Genomic DNA, 24,289 nt, shown 5'->3' on the forward strand with positions numbered 1-24,289 from the left:
TAATTTGTTGCTCTTTTAAATTATGCAGAAGAAAATAAAAAATGAGCAGAGACTAAGTGCACTGTTCATAAGGCAAAAAGGTTATTTAATTAAATGAAATCCTGTGATTGGTTACAATTTCACTGACCTGATTGACCTTTTGTGGTGGTGATGTCATTATAGTAGTCAGGTGTGACTCCTACTGAAGACAATTAATTGTAATTGTTAAAAAATAATATAACATGCATGTTTTTTTTATTTAGAAGGTACCAATATTATACTTGAGTCTTCTAACCTGAAATAGGATTATCAACATCTTCATACCCAGAATGATTTTTTTTTAGAAAGGACACTTCCTGTTATTAGGGAAGTAGAACCATCAGACACATGATCACAATCACAAATCATCCATAATCCCCAATTCATTTGGATCATTGGCTAACACTAAACCTATATCATTTCAATGCAAAAAACATCCCTTGAAGGAATCAGAGTGATTTACTCTGCTCTTCCTTCTAAATAAAATGATTACCCTGTTGATCTTAACACATTGGACATTATAACACTTACTTACCCCTCTGAGTGAAGTGATTGTGTCTGTGCTGAAGCTCTTCATAAACGGCCTCAGTCTTCGTCCTGTGTCTCCTCTTAGAGAGAGCTGTGAGTGTAGACAGACAAACCTGCTGTCAGTTCACAACACATGACTGATCACACACTGAATAAGACACAATATGACAGTCTCTGGATCTCTCCTACCTCTCCTCATCACTCTGTTCTGCTGAATCAGTATAAGCAGTGGCACTAAGAGCAGTAAGAGCACAACTCCCAGAACAATCACAAGCACTGAGGGGACGGAGAGAGTTTGTGGAGGAGAGACTGATGTTGAGCGCACTGGAGGAGAAACTGGAGGAGAAGCTGACGTTGTTGTGGCAGGGGTAGTGGACGCTGATACATCTGGCAATATAAAAATGCTTAATTTATAAATGATTACAATACATAAGCATTACTTAGCACAAAACTCATCAAATAAGTAATATTTCTCAGCGGTTGCAGTGACCTGCACAGGTGAGTCCAGCGTGCTCTTTGTGGGAGCAGTCATTGTGGTTTTTGAGGGAGAGAGAACAGTCCCACGGGTGTTTCTCATTCCCTCTGCACATCCACACAACACCTTCACCAGCACCAAAGACTGAATGCCCATCATCTTCACCAGCAGCAAAGACTGAATTCCCATCAGCCCCCAGTGCTGCTCCACAACCCAGCTGCCTGCAGACCACCTGAGCATCGCTGATGTCCCACTGATCATCACAGACTGAGCCCCAAACAGAGTTATGATACACCTCCAGCCTCCCAGAGCACCGTTCCTCCCCTCCACTCAGTCTGAGAGGGACATAATCTAAAACACACACACAGAAAAAACAACACCTTAACTGGCAATACATCACTGTCAGAACAGCAGCACTTTGGAGGGGTACTGTACATGTGTGGTCAGGTGTATACAGTATACTGTTGTTGTAACCAGAACAACAAATACATTACATTACCTGGACACTGTTTCTGGTGGGGAGATGAGGACCATGTCAGATTGCTTCGAGGGTACTCATGGCTTTTCTGTTGTGTAATCAGTTCATTAATTTATATATCAATATACAAACCACACAGAGAGAGAGAGAGAGAGAGAGAGAGAGAGATAAGTACATATATAATCATGTTTATTTTTATTTATTTTTTTCAACAGTCTTACCTGAGCAGGTGATTTTGGCCACTTCATCTCCATTATAGTCATTTTGTCCCCATGGTAAAGATGGACATTGCCACAGATTTGAATAATATGCTCGACATTTCACTTCATCCAACCAGTTTATAGCTGACGTTACATACCAGAGCACAACAAGTGGCATCAGAAGTTAAGCGCGAAAGAAAATCATCTGAGAATTGTGAGTGTTGTGAACTGCCGGGACATCCCTTGTGATTCTATGGACATTATAATCTGCAAAACACCGTTGTGAAGTAGTATAAAAGACTGATTGACACGTTTATTCAGCGTATTAATTAACCGCTCTTTCACAGAGATAAAAGCAACAAGGAATTCAGAATTGGCAAGTGTTGGATTGGACAGTTTGCATTGCACCAATTCGTGATTCCCTGCTCCTGGGTTTAGATTTCTTAAAAGCTTCTGATTTCAACTGTTCATGCCTCTGGCAAAGTTTTAATGGGCTCAGAACTCATCCCAGCCTATATATCTGAAGGCAAAGGGCCAAACTACGTAATTTCGAGATTGATGTTAGAGAGTGATTTAACTGTGCTGCCAGAGTGTGAATTGTTAGTTTGGGGTGTGATAGATGACCCAAAACCAGAACTCCCTGCTGTTCTAGAGCCTATCAGCCTGGCTGATGAAGTGTCTTCAGGCAGCCTCATGATTAACATGGAACAGAGGATTCCGGTCAGGCTATGCAACAACACAGCTTCCAGTAGACCCTTATCAGGGGGAGTCTCTTTGGGGGTGCTCATAGAAACATATCCTGATGCTCAAGAGGAGGGAGAGAGAGCCTATACAGTTCCAGTTAAGGCACATTTTTACTCAAAAGGTGGGGACTCAGTGTTACAAGACCCTAACATTGAGCCCCTGGATGAGCACGATGTGAGAAGGGTGTCATCACCAAATGCCCTTGACATTCCAGAGCACCTCAGACAGTTGTTCACTTCTGCAAGTGAAACGCTCAAGGAAAATCAGCAAGAGATGTTAATAGCTCTACTGAATGAACGGCAAGAAGTTTTTGCAGCAACTGATGATGATCTGGGGAAGTTCTCTGCTCTGCAGCACAGCATTGATACCGGAATGGCTAAGCCTGTTCGACAGCCAGTGTGACGTAACCCTTTAGGGTCTGAATGGGCATCCCCTTTTGTCCCCGTAAGAAAGAAAGATGGCGGGGTCCGTTGGTGTGTAGATTATTGCCAGCTTAATGATCTTACCATTAAGGATGCGTATCCCCTACCAAAAATAGAGGAATGCCTGGATGTGCTGGGTGGTGCGAAGACATTCTCGACACTTGACCTTCAGTCAGGATACTGGCAAACTGAAATGAATAAAAAAGACAGATCCAAGACTGCTTTTGTGAGACGTTATGAATTATACAAGTACATCAGAATGCCATTTTGGTTGTATAACACAACCAGCACATTCCTGAGGGCCATGGAGTTGGTTCTACAAGGGTTGCAGTGGGACACGTTGCTAATATACCTGGATGACATAATCATCTTTGGTAAAGATGTCGAACAGTGTTTTTCAAAGGTTGCAGGACTATAGACTCAAGCTAAAGCCCTCAAAATGGCAGCTGTTAAAGGACGAAGTCCTGTTTCTGGGTCACATTTTGAGCTGCGAAAGACTTGAGACCAATCCTTCCCTCTTTAATGACGTTAAGGACTGGAGGACCCCAACCAGCATCCAGGAACTCCAGTTTTTCCTGTGTCTTTGCAATTATTAAAGGAGGTTTGTTGCCAAATTTGCTGAAATAACTGCACCCTTGACAATGCTACACAAAAAGTGGACTCCCTTCTCCTGGGAAGAGTAGCAGAAAAAGGCTTTCGAAAATCGTAAAAAATCGACTGCACCCATCTTGGTTTTCCCAATTACATCAGGACAGTTTGTCTTAGAAACTGATGCATCAAACCAGAGCATTAGAGCAGTGCTTTCACATTTACAGTGGGGGGAAAATAAGGTTATCTCATTCGCCAGCTGTCTCCTCACACCAGCACACCAGCACACCAGCTCCTAACTGTTGTTAGATTTACCAGACAGTTCTGCCACTATTTGCAGGGGACTAACTTCATACTGAGGACGGATCACAGCAGTCTAACTTGGCTATACAGGTTTAAGAGACCTGAAGGCCAACTTGCAAGGTGGCTTGAAGAACTTAGCCAGTACAACTTTGTCATCGAGCGTATGGCAGGCACACACCATGCCAACGCTGATGCACTGTCCCGAAGGGCACTGGATGAGGGATCTTGTGACTGTTATCAAGCAGGAAAAGAGCTGGAGAGCTTGCCGTGCAAGGGCTGTCCATTCTGTCGAAAGCTGCACCATCAATGGGCCAGGTTCGAGGAAGATGTTGATGATGTTCCATTAAATATCAGAATTAGAGCAGTTGCACGAACACATCCAGTCATGTAAATGAAGTAGGTGCTGAAAATCCAGGTCCTTCCACAAACTGGCTGCAACAACTGGACCTCAAAATTATCCAGGAATAACAGTTAGCTGACCCAGACCTTTCAATTCTCCATAAATGGATGTTTGATAGTTCCTTGCCTGCAAAAGAAGTCATGATGCTGAGCCCAGCAATTCACAAGGACTGGCTGTGTTGGTCCCAAGTGGAGATGAGAGATGGCATCCTCTACTACAGCCGCTGCTCCCAAGCTGTGGAATAGTTTACCTCCTTATATCAGAGAATGCTCCTCTCTTACAGAGTTTAAATGACAACTGAAAGCTTACTTTTTCACTTTAGCATTTGATCATTCATGAGTGCTGTGCTAGTGGTGTAATAGGTAATTATTAATGCCACTTGGATTATAAGGTTGTCTATGGCAATGTTTAGAAGTTGGATGTGTTTTTATGATTGTTAGCTTATTCTATGTACAGCACTGTGGTCAACTTCTGTTGTATTATTGTGTGCTTTATAAATAAATTGAACATTGAACATTGAACATACTACCATTGGGACAGTATTACTGGAGGTATGTCGTCTCTGTGCTTACTTGTTCCTGCTTCCATGAAGAATGAGATTCTCCAAGCCAGTCATAATCCAGCAGAAGCAGGTCATGCAGGGGAGGAAAATACATTCATGTGCCTCCGCAGTCGTTACCACTGGTACAATATTGGAAACGCCTTTTCATCAAAAAAGTTTCCACAGTGTAGTTGCTGTAAGATCACCAGTCCAATTGAAAGAGCCAAGCACCAGAAGTACCAGGCTGGAGCACCTATGGACCGACTCCACCTTGATGTCCTAGGACCATTTCCAGAATCTAATTCAGGCCACTGTTACATTCTCATTATAATTGACCAGTTTAACCGCTGGGTAGAGGCATTCCCTATTCCAGAACAAGGAGCTGAGACAACCACAAAGAGATTGGTGTTTGACTTTATTTCCCACTTTGGAATTCCCCGTAAAATTCACACTGACCAAGGACGGAACTTTGAGAGCTCACTGTTCAACAAAGTTTGTCGCCTGTTACAAGTCACCAGGACCCAGTCCACACCATACCATCCAGCATCAAACGGACAAGTGGAAAGAGTCAATAGAACATTATTGCAGATGATACAGTGTTACGTGGATCAAAGCCAACGGAATTGGGATAAACATCTTCCCCTACTCACTGCGGCGTACAGGAGCACTGTGCATTCAGTGACAGGTTTCACATCAAATCAGCTGATCCTGGGGTGAGAAGTTTTCCAGCCACATGACATCTGGTTAAGGACAGCTGAAGATACCAGGAAAGCTAGAGAAAAACCTGAGTTTGTTCATGAACTGCAAGCTAACCTTCAAATGGCTCATCAAGTGGCGCCTCAGAACTTACACTCTGCTCAGATTCGGCAGAAGAAGGTGTATGACTTACGAGCCAGAGAGAAGTCCTACCAAGTGGGTGATCTTGTTCTAGTGAGGGTCTGCAGCAGGAAAAAGGGATACAGTCCAAAACTTCAAGCTCCATGGCAGGGGCCATTCATTGTCACAGAATGCCTTGGACCAGTGCTCTACCGAGTCAAAGACAGATGAAGTGAGGGAGTACTACATCATGATCCGTTACAACCCTATATAAGTGAACACATCCCTACTTGGATGCAACGGATGTGACGAAAATACAATGACACTGAGGAAGGCTCGTTAGTTCCAAAAACTTAGAAACATGTAGTCACTATGACAGAGGCGTCAAATCCTTCTCCCTTCAACAACTCTTTGTCAAAAGAGCCTCAGACCCTTCTCACCATGGGATTCTAACAGTGACCCATATCATTGTGGAAAAGAGGGGATGAAGACAAAAACGGGGGCGACTTGTTCGGGCCCCAAGATGTTATATGGACTAAAAAAAAAGTATAATATAATAATAATACTGTCCAATTAGATGCTGTAATGTCATTACACGGGGACTAGTTTATACTGATTGTTATGTTCAGAGCTAGTATGCTCACAGGTTTTGGTGCAGATGGTTGTAGTAAACCCATCATCACTTGGCAAGAGCATAACCCCGCTGTTGTAAATTTATACTTTACTAAGTAAAGTTCCTTCAACGGATTATCTTTGTTGTGTGCTTCTCTCCACGCCTCCACGGACACTGATAGATTAACGTTACAGACCAGAGCACAACAATAATATTTGCAAAAAATCATTAGCAATTTTTTATGCAGTTATCATGTGTGTGTGTGTTTTAATTGTTTTTTTATGACCGTTTAAAAGTGTGTTAAAGAAAAGAAAGAGAGTCATAAAAATGGTAAAGCAATTTAAAACTTTTTTTAAATGGATGTAGTTTAATCCATCAATGAGAACTCATTGAAAAACCTGAAGTAGCTGTAAGATCTTTTAAACCCAACTCTAATTGTCAGATTGAGATTTCATGAGCCGAAGCAGTGGGTGCGGCCTTTTTTAAAATGCAAGTAACAAGAACTCATTGAAAAACCTGAAGTAGCTGTAAGATCATTTAAACCAATCTCTAGTTGCCATATTGAGATTTCATGTACCGTAGCAGTGGGTGTGGCCTTTAAGTCATAAAGTCCAGTCCTAATTTTGAATCCTATCCCACATCATCATAGTCTGTTATATAAAAAAAGCAAATATGGTGTAAAAAAAAATAAATAAATAAACATTAAACAAGCCTCTGATCTATTTTTGTATTATTATTTATTTTAATTATATAAAACAGAACAGGGAAATGGCAACAACTTCAATTGAGGGATAAGCCAAAGAATCAAAAATATATGCAAAAAAAAAAAAAAGTGTGTGTGTGTGTGTGTGTGTGTGTTTTCATTGTTTTTGTGACCATTAAAAAGTTTGTTAAAGAAAGACAAAAAGAGAATCATAGAAATGGTAAAGCAATTTAAAACTTATTTAAAATGCATGTAGTTTAACCCATCAATGAGAACTGAAGTAGCTGTAAAATCATTTAAACCCAACTCTAGCTGTCAGATTGAGATGTCATGAACCGAAGCAGTGGGTGTGGCCTTTAAGTTATAAAGTCCAGTCCTAATTTTGATTCCTCCCCCACATCATCATAGTCTGTTATAAAATAAATAAATAAAAAAAGCAAATATATCATGATAAATCTTTCAAACTAAGCCATTTAAATCAGCAAATGCTAATCTAACAAAGAATAAAAAGGAGATAAAAACATACCCAACAGGCTTCTGTCATCTTCATTGCTGTTCTTCACATCATCATACTCCTCCTGATCTCCCTCTGATACATATGTGAAATAAAACCTCACAGTGTAATGTGTAACACAGCTTGTATCATTGATCTCTCTCTCCTCACGACTGTCTGAGACTACACAATTAAACCTGATAAAGTCATGATGATTCATTGATGGTAGAAATGCATGTTCAGTTTATCACAGAAACAATCTGGTTCTGTGTGACTCACCTTTTACACTTTGAGAGTCCTGTCCATTAACGATGACATCAACATAATTCTCTGGTGTGTCCATTACATTCAAATAGACAAAATAATAATCAATAATCTTGGTTGTCATAATAACTTTAAAGAAACTGTTAAATAATGCACTTTAAAAATAAAAAATAAAGGCCCTTTTAATACCAGAGTTCTGTCCGTTAGTGATAACATCATCGTAGATACCTGGTGTGTCTTCTACAAATTTAAATCAAAAGATGAACAGATATCATTACACTAAAACAAACCTTATTGTATATTTTCTTAATATATTCTTATAGGTATTTTTTTATATATAGACTATAAAATAGGAGATACAGAACTACAGCTATAGTACAGAACTGCACCTGTTTCAAGATCTGGATTCAGTTCATCAGTAATGGCATCATAGTATTCCCTTGTGATTTCATTCACCCTCTCTTCAACAACAAAACAAAAAATAATGTTCTTGCAGACCATTACCATATTAATTAAGTAATAAATTATGTGACCAGTTTAAAAGACAAGAATATACTGTAAGATCTGCAAAAGGATTCAGAGATAGATGTGCACATGCGCACACACACACACACATAAACATGCACCTGCAGCTCTGTGGTTTTGTCATGAATTCTGTGGTTAAACAGATGGTTCAACAGAACTAGATGAATATCAACTGTCTGACAGACCCTTATTAATGCTATTAAATGAGATTGATGGCTCATGTCTCACCCCTCTGAGTGAAGTGATTGTGTCTGTGCTGAATCTCCTCATAAACGGCATTAGTCGTCGTCCTGTGTCTCCTCTTAGAGAGAGCTGTGAGTGTAAACAGACAAACCTGCTGTCAGTTCACAACACGTGACTGATCACACACTGAATAAGACACAATATGACAGTCTCTGGATCTCTCCTACCTCTCCTCATCACTCTGTTCTGCTGAATCAGTATAAGCAGTGGCACTAAGAGCAGTAAGAGCACAACTCCCAGAACAATCACAAGCACTGGGGGGACGGAGAGAGTTTGTGGAGGAGAGACTGATGTTGAGAGCACTGGAGGAGAAACTGGAGGAGAAGCTGACGTTGTTGTGGCAGGAGAAGTGGACACTGAAACATCTGGCAAATAAAAAATACAGAAATTATAAGGATTTGATGCAAATGTTTGGAAATACACAAATATTTTACACTTTAAAATGATGAAGTTATTCCACAGTGATTGCTGTGACCTGCACAGGTGAGTCCAGCGTGCTCTTTGTTGGAGCAGTCAGTGTGGTTTTTCAGGGAGAGAGAACAGTCCCACAGGTGAATCTCATTCCCTCTGCACTCGACTTTGTTCATCCACACAACACCTTCACCAGCACCAAAGACTGAATTCCCATCAGCCCCCAGTGCTGCTCCACAACCCAGCTGCCTGCAGACCACCTGAGCATCGCTGAAGTCCCACTGATCATCACAGACTGAGCCCCACACAGCGTTATGATACACCTCCAGCCTCCCAGAGCACCGGCCCTTACCTCCACTCAGTCTGAGAGGAACATGATCTGAAACACACATCAATCAGCACTGAGCAGCTTCAGCACAACATTGTCATAAACCTCAAGTTCTTTTCTTATTATAAACTGGTTTAAATCCCTCTGCACATTCTATTTTAGAGCCCTCTACTTCTCTTTGTGACAACTTTAGGATGTTGTATTTATTTTTTTATTTTTTTGAGAAGATCACAACATTAAGATCCCATCTAATTCAATGTACACTTTGCAGCAAACCTTGGGCTGGTATTGTTAACCCTGTAAGTGCTAATGATGCCTCCTATTTTTAACAAATATGAAGTATTGTTCATCTGTATCAGTGATGCGCTTGAAATAAATATGGCAATTAAACCTTTGTAATTAATATAGTACTAGACACAATTTTGAAATACATAGGCCTACACTTTATTGGCTGAATAACTAGCGTGAAGATAACGCACAAGCTCAGTCTGCAGGTTGAGATGGAGGCGGCAAGAGAAAAGGTGAAGACGCTGTTTTTGGTAAAACATGATTTTGACGACTTCATTAAGTATAATTTTTAAAATATTTTCATTTTGTATTAATTGTATCTTAATTTTGATCAATGCTTTATCAATCAATTGCCTGTATTTTATAAATAAGAAACAAATATATAGCAGACAATGTTATAAGGCGCCGGCACGATCACTTGCATTGCATGTGACAAGCGCCGAAACTCAGCTTATGCCTCACAGATTTGAAAAATATAGTCTATATATTACAGAAAAGCTTGAAATGTCTACTTTTAAATGAAAATATTAAATGAAAATTTTCAAACCAAAATAAACAGGCTACTCTCTGATTATGTAATTCATAAGAAATGTGCATTTCTCACAGGCATGGCGAGTCCGCATCGTCAAAAGCGACGTGACATTCAGCCATTCAGACATTCAGCTCAGAATTCGTGCTCAGCATTTAACCCATCCAAAGTGCACACACAAAGAGCAGTGAACACGAACTCACACCCGGAGCAGAGGGCCGCCATTTATGCTGCGGCCCCCGGAGAGCAGTTGGGGGCAACGACTTCAACTTCATCTTTGCAGCGACACAGAAAACATGAGTTTATTACTAAACAATTAAATATATCCTTGCATATTTTCTGACGAGCAGGCCATTCTGGGTTGAGCGAGACCCCATGGAATGAGTGAGCGGAGCAGAATATGCAGAAATGCACTCTCCGCTCATGAGCTCTGATCAGAACAAACCCGAACCTCACTGTCTGCTGAACAGAACCATCAAAATAAACATAGCAGACTAGACTATTATAGAACTAATTATGAGCTTATTGGTGATTTGTTTGTTTTTTTCTAATTCTTGACTAAATTTGAATATATATATATATTTTTGCCTAGTTCCTACGTCTATGGCCCAATGACGCTATGATGAACATTTACTACTTTTAAAAAATGTGGGTCAGGAAGTGGGTCCTTTTTTTGAGGCCAAGTTGTGGGCAGGTTTGTTGAAAACATCATTCGGGTGCGGGTTATTAATACATTGACCCACGCATTACTGATCTGTTTGAAACTATGATACAATATTAAATAATTTAAAATATGTATTTCCCTTAAAGCGTAAAACAAAAATTCAACCACTTTTGGCCTGTTTCTAATAACTTAAGATTTAGCTATCAAGCTATTTTCTAAATTTAAATGAAAATAAAACCAAAATAATTATTTTTGGGCCTAAGGAATATTGTGTGCTAGATACTGACCATGACCTTCTGGCCCCCTATGAAAGTAAGAGCACTATAAATCTGGGAGTTCTGTTGGATTATAACTAATATTTTTACAAACACACCAGAACTGTTGTAAAATCATGCTTTTTCATCTTTGTCATCTTTCTCAAATGAAACATTTTTTTTTATCACAGAGAAACTTCCAAATGGTGATTCATACTTTTGTAAAAACTTGTTTAGAATATTGAAATTAATTTTATTGCGTTGTTTCAGCCTTCCTCTTCCCACCTACATCTAGTGCAAAAGTCAGCTGCTACTTCTCTCTGGGACCCACAAGAATGAGCCAGTGGCTTTTATTGTATCTACACTGCACCAGTACCCTATTAAATACAGAACTGATTTGAAAATTATATTATTTGTTTATAAAGCCTTCAACAATTTGGCCTGTCAATAACAGTAAGGTTATTGTTTTAGTATTGTTGGGTTTTAAATATGGTAGTCTTGTTTTTATTTTTATTTATTTTATTTTATTATTATTATTTTATGTTTTACACTATTCTCTAAAGCACTTTGGTCAATCTCTGTTGTTTTTAAATTAGCTTTATAAATAAATATTGCAATGTATTGTATTTACAACTAATACACAGAGAATGACGTTTAACTGCACATATAGTAAAAATGCTGTAATCAATGTTAGCAACCTATCAATTGCAAAACAAATGACTGGCAGAAAGCACCTCAATTTTGCTAACTGGTGAAGTTTATTCTTTGTGGTTTACAGAGTCAAATGTTTTCTATTGTCTTTGGTCAAGGGCTGTCACAGTATGAATAATGGAACTCATTACTATTATTTTCAAAGATATATCAGCTATTCAGTTTTATATGTGGAAAAAGTAATAAATATTTAAAACAATTTGTTGTCAGATAAACTTACTTGAGCACTTTCTCTGATAAGAAGATCCTGAACATGTCAGACGACTTTGAAGAGATTGTTGACTTTCCTCCTCTGAGATCATAACATGATCACGGTTTCATGAAAACAATTTAAAATAATTTATTCAGTGTTTCATGTTATTTCATGTAACCTTTATATTTACAGATAATCACTGAGTTTAAATGGTTTAAAAAATGTACCTGAGCAAGTGATCTTGGCCACTTCGTTATCACAATTAGTCTGTCCCCAGGGTGAAGATGGACACTGCCATAAAGTGGAATCATGTCGTCGACATTTAAAATAATCCAGCCAGTTACGAGGCTTCAGTCCCTCTGAATAACCGGGTTCACTGCCAGATCTTCCACAGTTCAGCTCTTGACAGATCAGACTCACTGTGTCTCTGTCCATCTGGTTGTAACACACATTTCCCCAGGATCCATTGTAGAAAACCTCCACATTCCCTTCACAGCCCTCAGTTAACCTGATCTCTTTAAACTCTAAATAGAAAAGATAGGGAATTAATAATAATAATAATAATAATAATAATTATTATTATATATATATATATATATATATATATATATATATATATATATATATATATATATATATATATATATATATATATATATATTTAGACCTTTTAAGGAATTAATATTTTTTTGGATGATAAAACCATTTCAATAATAAATAGATCAAATTTGCAATTGTAAGATGCATGTCTTTTATTAACTAAAAAGAACCGAATCAGAGTCATTCATTTGAGAATAAGATTTAAATTTTCATGTGAAAATTTTGAATGAATATTCAGCAGAAGTGTATTCCATACACTGGAAAGTGTGCATGAACATTTACTTCAAATATCACTTTCAAAATTATTTTAAAAATGCATAAGAACATTTTTCAACCCTGTTCTTAATGAGCATAGTGCAAACACAATGAATATTGCTAATAATGAGTCCAATTTATGGGTTATCAAAGTAATTTCAATTATTGTTTTCTCTTTACTTGAGCACACGACTCCTACATCCTCCTTGTGATTACAGTCATGTTTTCCCCCAGCCTGAAGAAGAGCAGCTCCACAGGAACGTCTCATTCCCCTCACACTCCACCTCATCCAGCCATATGTGTCCAGAACCAGGACCAAACCAGGCTGGTACCTGCTGGTTACTGAGGGCCACTCCACACTGCAGCTGTCTGCACACCACATGGGCATCTTTAATATCCCAGGAGTCATCACACACTGTCCCCCATGAGCCGCTGTGAAAAACCTCCAGCCTCCCTGCACAGTCTTCCCCAGAACCCACCAGCCTGATGGACCCCCGACCTGATATTCAGAAAAAAAAACAAATACATATCATTGACCACTAACAAATGAAGAATCTGTCCAGATGTTGTTGTTCTCACCAAGGCAGGTGATGTACAGCTGTTGTGTGGAGCTGCAGTTGAGAGTTTGTGGAGAGCTGCAGTTCCCCAGATGAGCTTCACTCCCAGAGCACTGGAAGCCCGTCACACACTCATGACTGTGTTCAGGACTGGATGAAGAGGAGCCGTAGAAGTTCAGCACAGAGCCACAGTCCAGCTGTCTGCAGACTACAGAGGATTCAGTGAGACTCCAGGAGTCCAGCAGAACTCTCCTCCAGACCTGATGGATGAAAACTTCCAGCTCCCCCTCACACTGTCTCTCTCCAGACAACCGCACCAGACCGTCATGAAGAGCCAGTGAGGAATCTGAGTGAAAGGGGTGTAATTTTATTAATATATTGCAAGGTAATTTATTACCTATTTTCAATAAAATCCTCTCACTAGAGCAGATGACTCCAACATCTCGTCTGTGAGAACATTCAGCTCGACTCCATGAAGAGATGGAACATTCTGAGAGTTTTGTTTCATTCCCGTCACAATCAAACACATCAGCCCAGATTTCACCACTTCCCTCTCCAAACCAGTCTGATCCCACAACAGTCACAGCAATCCCACAATTCATCTGTCTACAGAGGACACTGGCAGCTCTCATATCCCAGCATGCATCACACACTGTGCCCCATTTACTGAGATACTGATGTTCAACTCGACCAGAACAGGAGTCTTGTCCGTTTACCAGTCTGAGATCGGTGTGACCTTAATGAAGAACAATGTTTATTTATTTTATTTACTTTTTTTTTTTTTTTTTTTACAAAAAAAGAAAGAAACTTTGTGATTATCACAGTAAGTGGAAACTACAGTTACATTACCAGAACATAACAGCCCAATGGCATTCTCATGGGTACAGTTGTGTTTAAAAGATGATGTTGGACAGAAAGAAATATAAGACTCATTTCCTCTACACTGAATCTCTTGTGTCCACATCTGAGTGTCTCCTTTGTCAAAAGCAGCTGCTCCCAGCACCTGTACAGGAGCCCCACAGTCCAGCTCTCTACACACAACCTCTGCATCCTGCTGGTCAAAGACAGCGTCACACACTGTGTACCATGTGTTCCCATGATTCAACTCTATTCTTCCAGAGCACAGGTGAGGTCCATCAATAAGTCTGGAATGTTTATGATCTGTTTATATTTAATAAATGATACAAAAGAGACAAATCACAGTTATTTGGACTGTATATGTTGAGCATATGAAAATTACAACATGACTATCAGATTTACAGTTTTGTGTCATTTATCATAGTAAACAGTATACTATATTATTCACCTGAGCAGATGACTCCAGCATCACTATTATGAGTACATGTGTGCGTTCCCCATCCTGCTGATCTACAGTTCTTCAATGTAGATTCCATTCCAGAACATAAAGCACTCATCCAGATCGGTCCTGATCCTGGTCCAAAATGAGCATCACTAAGAGCATCTACAGGTTCTCCACAGTCCAGCTCTCTACACACCACTGCAGCATCAGCCAAATCCCAGTCATCATCACACACTGTTCCCCACTGACCTCTGTGATGAACCTCCACTCTACCAGCACAACGACTGTTACCACCACCAACCCGCACATTCATTGAATCTGAGAAAGAGTAACAGAAAGAGAAAGGGAGCATGTAAATGTGTCATATTTAAAATAATGGACTACTGTGTTGTAAACATACATAAGTGTCTCTTCCTTTCTCTCTCTCTTAATACAGTTCTTACCTGCGCACACCAGTCTAACATTGTTGTCCTGTGAACAGTTGCTTTTGACTGATACTGATGTTGGACAACGGTGAATCTGAGACTCATTTCCTCTGCACTGAATCTCTTGTGTCCACATCTGAGTGTCTCCTTTGTCAAAAGCAGCTGCTCCCAGCACCTGTACAGGAGCCCCACAGTCCAGCTCTCTACACACAACCTCTGCATCCTGCTGGTCAAAGACAGCGTCACACACTGACATCCACGTCTGATTATGAAGTATCTCCAACCTCCCAGAGCAGGGAGAACCTCCAACTAGCCTGATTTCTGAAAGAACACAGACCATTTTAATAATTTACTTGGGAAAATAAATTCCCTTTCGTATACTTGATGTATAAAAGTAATACATATAACTAGTCTATTTGTTTTTAATAACCACCAAATACAATCTGAAACCTATAAAAAATATTGATAAAAACAATGTAAAAGCCACAATATTATTTTTTAAATACAAAAATATATTACTGAGCAAGTACATACAGTAAAAAGTGTTCTGCCTTCTTGCCTGTCTTGAAGATGTAGAGCATTGGTCCTGTACATTGGTCCTGGGGACACTTTTTTATATTTTACACGTATTCCTTATTTAATGCATCTAATTCAGATCATCAGCTGTCAGATAAGTAAGACATAATGTACAGAGCAGTGGGTCCCCAAGACTGATGTTGAGAACAATAGAGAAACTAAGCAGGTTTATTCAAGTAGCAAAGACTATATTTTGACAAATATTTTTGGTTTGTCTGTACAGTATATCAAACTAAATTATTTTAGTAGAGACCATTTAAGTGATTAAGGTGAGGTACTGTACTGTGTGGAGCAGTTTACCTGAGCATCTGACTCCAGCATCTTCATTATGATCACAGTCGCTTTTACTCCATCCTGATGTGCCACAGTTTTTCAGTGTAGACTCTGATCCAGTGCACACAGCATAACTTATCCAGATCGGTCCTGATCCCGGTCCAAAATGAGCATCACCCAGAGCATCTACAGGTTCTCCACAGTCCAGCTCTCTACACACCACTGCAGCATCAGCCATATCCCAATAATCATCACACACTGTTCCCCACTGACCTCTGTGAAGAATCTCCACTCTACCAGCACAGCGACTGTTGCCACCAACCAACCTCACATTTACACGGTCTGTATATTGAACAGAGAGAATCAGAAATAAAGAGACAGCGAGGAAAATAGAAAATCTGAATTATTTATTTTTTTATAAATGAAACACAATATGAGAGGGAAAAACATTTTGGTATTTTGGTAACGTTACATTCATTTTTTAGCCCGGGGATTTGAATCTAGAAAATAAATTAGCTCCAACCTGCACACACCAGTTCAACACTGTTTTCATGTGAACAGTTGTGTTTGTCTGATGGTGATGCTGCACAGAGCTGTATCTGAGACTCATTTCCTCTGCACTGAATCTCTTGTGTCCACATCTGAGTGTCTCCTTTGTCAAAAGCAGCTGCTCCCAGCACCTGTACAGGAGCCCCACAGTCCAGCTCTCTACACACAACCTCTGCATCCTGCTGGTCAAAGACAGCGGCACACACTGACATCCACGTCTTATTATGTAGTATCTCTAATCTTCCAGAGCAGCAAGAACCTCCAACCAGCCTGACTTCTGAAAGCAAAAACAATTAATTGATATGAAAAAAAAAACGGTTTATAAAAACAATATTTTTGAAATTCCTCAGATCACATTTCACATGAAAAACACTACACTTTTATATATTTGTATTGTATTCAGAATATATTAATAAAAAGCTTGAAATAAAAACAACAACAGTAGACGTAAACAATAAACAAAGGTATCTTGCATACTGTAGGTTTATTCTTATTTATTGATTTAGTTAGCATACACTTGAATGAGATATGTTTGTGATTTTTATGTATACTATTCAAAAGTTTGTGGTCAAATTTATCAAAAATTACAGTAATAATACTTATAATGTTCCAACATACTTGAGTTAAAAGCAAGATTATTGAAAAGGAAATTTTTAATCAGGTGAACAAATAAAACTCAAATGGATGCCTGGACAATTTTCAACCTGGTTTCCGACCGCATCACAGCACAAAGACAGCACTCATTAAAATAATAAATTATATTTGCTTAAATTCTGATTCTGGAAAAATATCAGTGCTGGTACTACTAGATCTCAGTGTTAAGTTTGACACAGTCGATCAAAACACTTCTAGGGAGACTGAAAAACTAGATCGGGCTTTCGGGGGTTGTTATCAATTGGTCCAGGTCACACTCAGAAGGGAGAGGTTATTTTGTGAGTACAGGAGAGCATAAGTCTAAGTGGACGACAGGCGTAGTCCCACAAGGCTCAATTCTTGCACCGCTTTTGTTTCAAATGACTACAACACCATTAACTCCCTTTGCCAATGTATTGATGAAATTACCAGTGGGACAACATTCTTCAGTTGAACATGGAAAAAAAATTAAGTAATTGCATTTGGAAACAAAGATGAAGTTCTCAAGGTGAATGCATACCTTGACTCTAGGGGTCAAACCAATCAAGTCATGAATCTTGGTGTGATTCTGGATACACACCTTTGTTTCAGTAATCATGTCAAAACAGTAATTAAATCAGCATACTACGATCTAAAAAAACATTGCAAGAATTATATGTCTTGTTTCCAGTCAAGACACTGACCTTCCCAAGAAGACCATTAGACAGCTGTAGCTCATCCAGAACGCTGCTGCCAGAATTTTGACTGGAACCAGAAAATCTGAGCATATTACACCAGTCCTCCGGTCCTTGCTCTGGCTTCCAGTTATATATAGGATTGTTTTTAAAGTACTTTTACTCATTTATAAACCATTCGATGACCTAAGACCGTAATACATACAGAAGACCTAACAGACCACTAAGAGCATTAGGATCGAGTCAGTTAGAAATACCAAGGGTTCACTTAAAACCAGGGAAGTCCACTTTTATCTATAATGCCTTCCGCAGTTGGAATCAGCTTCCAGAAGAGATCAGATGTACTAAAACATTAGTCACGTTTAAATGCAGACTCAAAACTCATCTGTTTAGCTATGCATTTATTAAATGAGCACTGTGCATCGTCAAAGCTGATTGCACTATATTTTATGTATAATCATTTTCTATTCCTAACTGTTTTAAATTTGAATCCTTTTAAATATATATTTCACTAGTTCACGCTTACATATAATTAGCTGAGGTATGGTATGCGTATTTGGCGTGCTGTCCAGGGAAGGGCTCCAAGCTCGGGAATGGCCCGAACCTAGAGTACCCCCCCCCCTTCCCAGTCTATTTATAAAGTGAACTTGAAGTGAGGAGATGGGGTGGAGGAGGGATGCTGATAAACCGTCAATGGATAGAGTTAAGTCAGCGATATTTAAATTATGGGATTGATTACTTGATTATGGTCCACCTGTGTTGGTTAGGCTAAGTATTTAACGCACTCCTCCCGAATGTCATTAATAAAATTACATTTAAATTCCTTGCTTTATTGTTGTTATTATTTTTTATTATTATTATTATTTTATTTTATGCAAAGCACTTTGAATTACCATTGTGTATGATATGTGCAATATAAATCAAGTCCTTGTCTTAAAAAAATTATGTTCAAAGAATCCTGAAAAAACTACTTTTTATGGAGTTGGTGGGGGACACTTTCTGGTGATATAATTATGTTGAAGGCTTGAGCAGTTTACCTGAGCAGATGACTCCAGCATCCCCATTATGATCACAGTAATTTTTATTCCATCCTGTCGAGCCACACTTCTTCAATGTGGACTCTGTTCCAGTACATAAAACATTGCTCATCCAGATTGGTCCTGATCCTTGTCCAAAATGAGCATCACCCAGAGAATCTACAGGTTCTCCACAGTCCAGCTCTCGACACACCACTGCAGCATCAGCCAAATCCCAGTCTTCATCACACACTGTTCCCCACTGACCTCTGTGAAGAACCTCCACTCTACCAGCACAGCGACTGGAACCATTTACCAATCTCACATTCACACTGTCTATATATTAAACGGAAAGAACAAAAAATGTTAAATAATGTTCATGAATCACATCATCATGAGAGGGAAATCTGTTATTTTGCTAACATCATTTTTTTTTTTTTTTTACATTTAAAGAAGATTTAAAGGAGATTTAAATCTGAAGAATTCATTTGTTCCAACCTGCACACATCAGTTCAACACTGTTTTCATGTGAACAGTTGTGTTTGTCTGATGGTGATGTTGCACAGAGGTGAATCTGAGACTCATTTCCTCTGCACTGAATCTCTTGTGTCCACATCTGAGTGTCTCCTTTGTCAAAAGCAGCTGCTCCCAGCACCTGTACAGGAGCCCCACAGTCCAGCTCTCTACACACAACCTCTGCATCCTGCTGGTCAAAGACAGCGCCACACACTGACATCCACGTCTGATCATGAAGTATCTCTAACCTCCCAGAGCAGCGAGATCCTCCAACCAGCCTGACTTCTGAAAGAACACAGATGATAATTTTAATTTTAAAAATTTACTGAAAATCCCTTTTGTACACTTGATGTATAAAAGTAATATATCCACTAGCATATTAGTTTTTTTTAACAAACACCAACTAATCTTAAAGCTATAAACAACATAAATAAAATAAAAATGAAAAGCCTGAAAGAACACAGACATTTTAAATGATTTATAGGAAAAATAAACACTCAACATTTCATATTTTAATTTTAAAGTCCAACAATAATCTTTATATATGAAAAAATAATAATAAAATATTAAGATATAAGAAGTCATTCAAAATGAATGTGCCAGCGTAGACTGCAGCGATGGAAAAAGGTATAATAATAAATGATAAACACTGTTAATAAAACAGAAAATATATTTTAAATAATAATATTTTAATAATAACAATAATTCAAATAATTACCATTTAACCGTGACAATAAATTCAGTCCTTGCACACACAAGACTCAAATAAAAGACTCAAAGTAAAATCACCTTACTGGCCCCAAATTTTTGAGGATGTATTGTTATGGTGAGGTTTGGAGCACTTTACCTGAGCATCTGACTCCAGCATCTTTAGAATGATCAAAGCTCGTTTTACCCCAACCTGTTGAGCCACAGTTCTTCAGTGTAGATTCTGATCCAGTACACACAACATAACTCATCCAGACTGGTCCTGATCCCGGTCCAAAATGAGCATCACCCAGAGCATCTACAGGTTCTCCACAGTCCAGCTCTCTACACACCACTGCAGCATCGGTCATATCCCAGCTATTATCACACACTGTTCCCCACTGACCTCTGTGAAGAACCTCCACTCTACCAGCACAGCGACTGTGACCACCGGCTAACTTCACATTTACACTGACTTTTTGTGCAACAGATGTATGATAGACTGAGAGAAAGGAGGAAAGCACAATAAGAAAACAAGAGAATGAGAAGTTTCAGAAATAACTTAAAAAATGCACAAAATTTAAATAATGTGGCAATAAAGATGGTTTTCCTTTTTAACTAAACGTATAAACCTACCAGCAGTGATGAGTTTTAGCAGTAACATCATCTTCAGACTCCTCATCATCTTCATGCAGCACGACACACACTATTTTATCAGCTCAGAAGTTTCTCCCCTAAAGAGCCCCCTAAAGAGGAAAGCCCTAAAATGTACCAATCGTGCTCATCATTACCTTATTAGACAGAACAGAGGAAATCATCAAACAACTTCAGTGACAAATCAGAAGAGGCATTTCTCATTTTTTTCCATATATATCAAAGGAACGTCAGCGCTGAAATGGACTCCTCCTCCATATAGAGACATACACACACAGGCACACACACACCCACATCTTCACACGCACACACACACACACACAGAGAGAGAGAGAGAGAGTACCAGAGTCAAAAATAGTCACACGTAATACAGAAAACATTAAAGAGAGGAAGCACACCAGGATATTTACAGAATCAACACCTGCTGAGATACAGAGACTGATAAATGCGCACTTCAATATATATATATTGCTAGAAAAATCAGAAACCACACACCGTATCACCAATTAGTTTTAAACTAATCAAAAAGGTTTAATTCACTGGGGCAACAACTAACTCACATAGAGAACCCAGTAACCCTTTGTGTTAAACGTAGCAAGGAGGTACTCATCCACAAGATGGCAGAAAACAGCATTTGCCTGGAGTCTAAGGGTATTTTGGGGGCCTGGAGAAGTTTTGTCATGTCCTGACATTTGCACTTTTTTCAGTTTCTTATAAATATCTAAATGGCTAAAGTTTAATCTCACTGTAATCAGCACAAACTGGGCTATAATAATATGTGAGTAGCATGTATGTACATGATTGTATTTTTGAGGAATAAAAATATTATGCATGGTTAGTGAAAAACTAAAAATGTTAAATCACTTGAATAAGGCACTAAAATACATAAAAACTCATCTTGTTTACTCACTTAGCTACAGAAAACAATATATTGATTTAAATTTTCTAAGACACTTTTTGTTGGTAAAGGTCATATGAGAGTAGGCGCCAACTATCATGAATATCATTGTGATTTACACCTGAGAAGACAAAGGCCTGCATAATGAGCCTTTCTGTCAGCTGTGTCACTGAGAGTGAAGAGTTACAAGAAAGAATGTGAGGACAAAATAAATGTATATCATTTTATGTTTGTAGTTTATTAAGAATATATTTAATTATCCCACAACATAATTTAATATCCACTTGGGGGAGCAGTTAAACAGTTTATTAGAACAATCAAAGCTGACTTTCAAACATTTTTTTTAAACATTTCTATTATTTACATCAAGCTTTTGAATGGTATAGTATTGTATATTGTTATTTAAACTTCATAATGTTTCACTTGATTATACATTTAGTCAGGAATTATAGTTTGGAAAAAGTCTTTGGAAAAAGTCTAACTAGCAAGATGTTTACACATTATGTGAAAACTAGTACAAGTATATAAATAAATATAATGAGACTTACTCATGTTTATGATCTCTGCTAAATAAAGTGCTTCATTCTTCTTTTACTGAGGAAATCCATTTCTCAAATCTTCAACCACATCACATCTTTTTGGGGTGAATTATGTCTTATTCTTCTCATCGCAAAGCACACAGTAAAATAAAAAAACTTGAACAGTCTCATTGCTTTTTCTTCTGTTATGGGCGCATTCAAGCAGCGCGCTTCAGACGTGGATGTGAGAACAATGCTGAATGATTTCTGGAAGATAAATTATTCAGTTACTTCTCTCTTTTTTTCTTTTTTTTCTTTTTGTAAAACGTAATCTTTATTGTGTTAAAATTTATGTGTGATGGGAAATTTAAGTTCCATAAAAGGGTGACAAACCTTTGATTTTTTAATGATAAATTAAGAGAACCATTTAACATGTTTAGCTTTATGCAGGAAAAGTTACGTCTTTTATAGTCTATAAAGATCTTTAATGTCCATAACAGAACTTCAACAGAACTACTAGGGGAGAGTGGGGACGAAAGTAACAAAGCGATTTTCTCAGAGCCTCTTAATGCATTTGCATTCCAAGCTATGACAGCATGTTCAGCATTCAATCCTTGACAGAGCTGAGAAATATCACGTTATTTCGTCATTGTTTCCCACAGTTAGGTCCGTAAAACTGATTGTTACTTTTGTCCCGCTACAATAAATATTTATTTTGTTCCGGTGCATGCTATATTGTGAATTTCTGTGTCTTGCGTAATTTATTAAAATGTTTATGTCATATTATAACAAAATAATATGTCAAGAGTGAGGGTAAGAAAAACAGACAGAGGTCTGGTTTAATCCAGATGTTTATGAGAGGGCGTTTCTGGACATAAGAGGACCATCACTCCCTGAGCAGCTGCTAACTCGCATTTACCTTAGCTTTTACACCTCCATCTATGAATTTGCAGTGTTTCCAGATGTTTTTATGCACATTTTGAATTTATGCATATAAACAACTGGATGGATAATTGAATAGGCCTACTGTATGCTTAGAATTTATATTATCCTAATGTAATTCAATTTTTATATTGTTCATTCTGTTGAAAAAATGTTTTATAAAAATACTCTAAAATAAAATATTTTTATTAAATCAAGTTTGTACAGTCGGGTTTTGAGACATTTGATGGAACTTAAATGTAAAATACAAGTATGAAAATGTAATTTAATTTTGCACACACAATATATATATATATATATACACACACACACACAATTATTATTATTATCAATTCAACTTTAATATTAATTGTTAGAAAACTGACACAAAAATCCATGTCTTATTGTAAATAAACCGCTTTTATTTATTTATACAGTACAAGGTTTGTTGAATGTAGCAATGTGTTGCTCAACCACAAGATGGCGACAAAATCTATTTTAATTCCAGGCTGCAAGGTGCTTTTATTATACTGCAATGCGTTAGTCTTCAAATAGATGGCAGCAAAACAATAATTACAGAAATGATCTATTAAGGGGGGGGCGTTTTCACTCAATATCCTGTTAATCTTGAGTACCTATAGAGTAGTACTGCATCCTTCATAACTCCAAAAAGTCTTTAGTTTTATTATATTCATAAGAGAAAGATAAGTCTGTACCGATTTTTCCCAGAAAAACACGACCGACTGGAGGCGTGACGTGTGGGCGGAGCTAAAGAATCAGGAGTGCCAGTAGGCTTTTGCATTGAGAGCGTTTGGAAGTTGTGACATTACCGTGAGGAAAAAAACATCATCCAAAACAAACCATGGCTAACAGTCAGATTCAGCCGTTTATTTATGATCCAGAATCAGATCCCGAGGCTTAAACTGAACGGGAGCAGCAGAAGCAACGACTCGCTCCGAGCGGGGCTCGAACCTGGGTCTCCGGCATGGGAGGCAGACGCACTAACAAGGAGGCAGAGATATTTTAAGCAGTTTTACTCACCGCCTGCGGTTCCAACACATGATCGTGACCCTTTTTCGTTGGGATTGCATCATACTTAAGAAATAAACGATACGCAAATCCGTCGTCAAACTGGGCCTTGTTCGTAAAACAAGCATCTTCGAAATGCAGGGAACAAACACAAACACTTGCACAACTCCGTTGATGCTCTGTAAAAATAAACTCCATCCACTGGTCCCTTAATGCTGTTTTTTCTTTGGTAATCTGTGCAGGGTTGTCTTGCCCTGGCAACCAAAAACACACTCCTTTTATGACATTTCGCAACTCTCTCGCTCTGATCAGTGAAATGTCTTTGCTGCTCAGCCCCTCAGTGCTCTGCTCTATGGGAGCACGCACTCTTCCGGCAGACGTGCCTTAGGACCCATATAAGGAAATTCCGCTCCATCTAACGTCACACAGAGCCATACTCGAAAAAAACTTTCCGAAACTTGTGACAAACCGGAAGG

General features: G+C 38.5%; 2 protein-coding genes, 1 long non-coding RNA gene and 1 pseudogene across 3 annotated transcripts; all 4 read right to left on the bottom strand.

Annotated features, from left to right (window-relative positions):
- Positions 1-6,964: 6,964 nt before the first annotated feature.
- LOC113068327 (uncharacterized) lies at positions 6,965-8,048 on the bottom strand. The gene is made up of 5 exons (XR_003279515.1): positions 7,976-8,048; positions 7,776-7,826; positions 7,602-7,652; positions 7,356-7,418; positions 6,965-7,238 (listed from the first exon to the last, which is right to left on the bottom strand). It is a non-coding gene; the product is annotated as an uncharacterized LOC113068327 (long non-coding RNA).
- Positions 8,049-8,389: 341 nt separating this feature from the next.
- On the bottom strand, positions 8,390-13,036 carry LOC113068527 (antigen WC1.1-like; annotated as a pseudogene).
- Positions 13,037-13,752: 716 nt separating this feature from the next.
- Positions 13,753-15,170, bottom strand: LOC113068035 (deleted in malignant brain tumors 1 protein-like; the record flags this gene model as incomplete). The annotated part of the gene is made up of 4 exons (XM_026240604.1): positions 14,888-15,170; positions 14,451-14,762; positions 13,994-14,305; positions 13,753-13,880 (listed from the first exon to the last, which is right to left on the bottom strand). Coding segments are annotated over exons 1-4 (990 nt in total), but the record flags the coding sequence as incomplete, so codon positions are not given.
- A 121-nt stretch (positions 15,171-15,291) lies between these two features.
- Positions 15,292-19,263, bottom strand: LOC113068537 (scavenger receptor cysteine-rich type 1 protein M130-like). Its single transcript, XM_026241274.1, has 4 exons — positions 19,089-19,263; positions 18,612-18,926; positions 16,433-16,544; positions 15,292-15,319 (listed from the first exon to the last, which is right to left on the bottom strand). The coding sequence occupies exons 1-4, from the start codon at positions 19,204-19,206 to the stop codon at positions 15,292-15,294; spliced, it is 573 nt and encodes a 190-aa protein (XP_026097059.1). The 5' UTR covers positions 19,207-19,263.
- Between the last annotated feature and the right edge of the window lie 5,026 nt (positions 19,264-24,289).

The sequence above is a fragment of the Carassius auratus genome, chromosome 4, assembly GCF_003368295.1.
Source record: "Carassius auratus strain Wakin chromosome 4, ASM336829v1, whole genome shotgun sequence".
Taxonomy (NCBI): domain Eukaryota; kingdom Metazoa; phylum Chordata; class Actinopteri; order Cypriniformes; family Cyprinidae; genus Carassius; species Carassius auratus.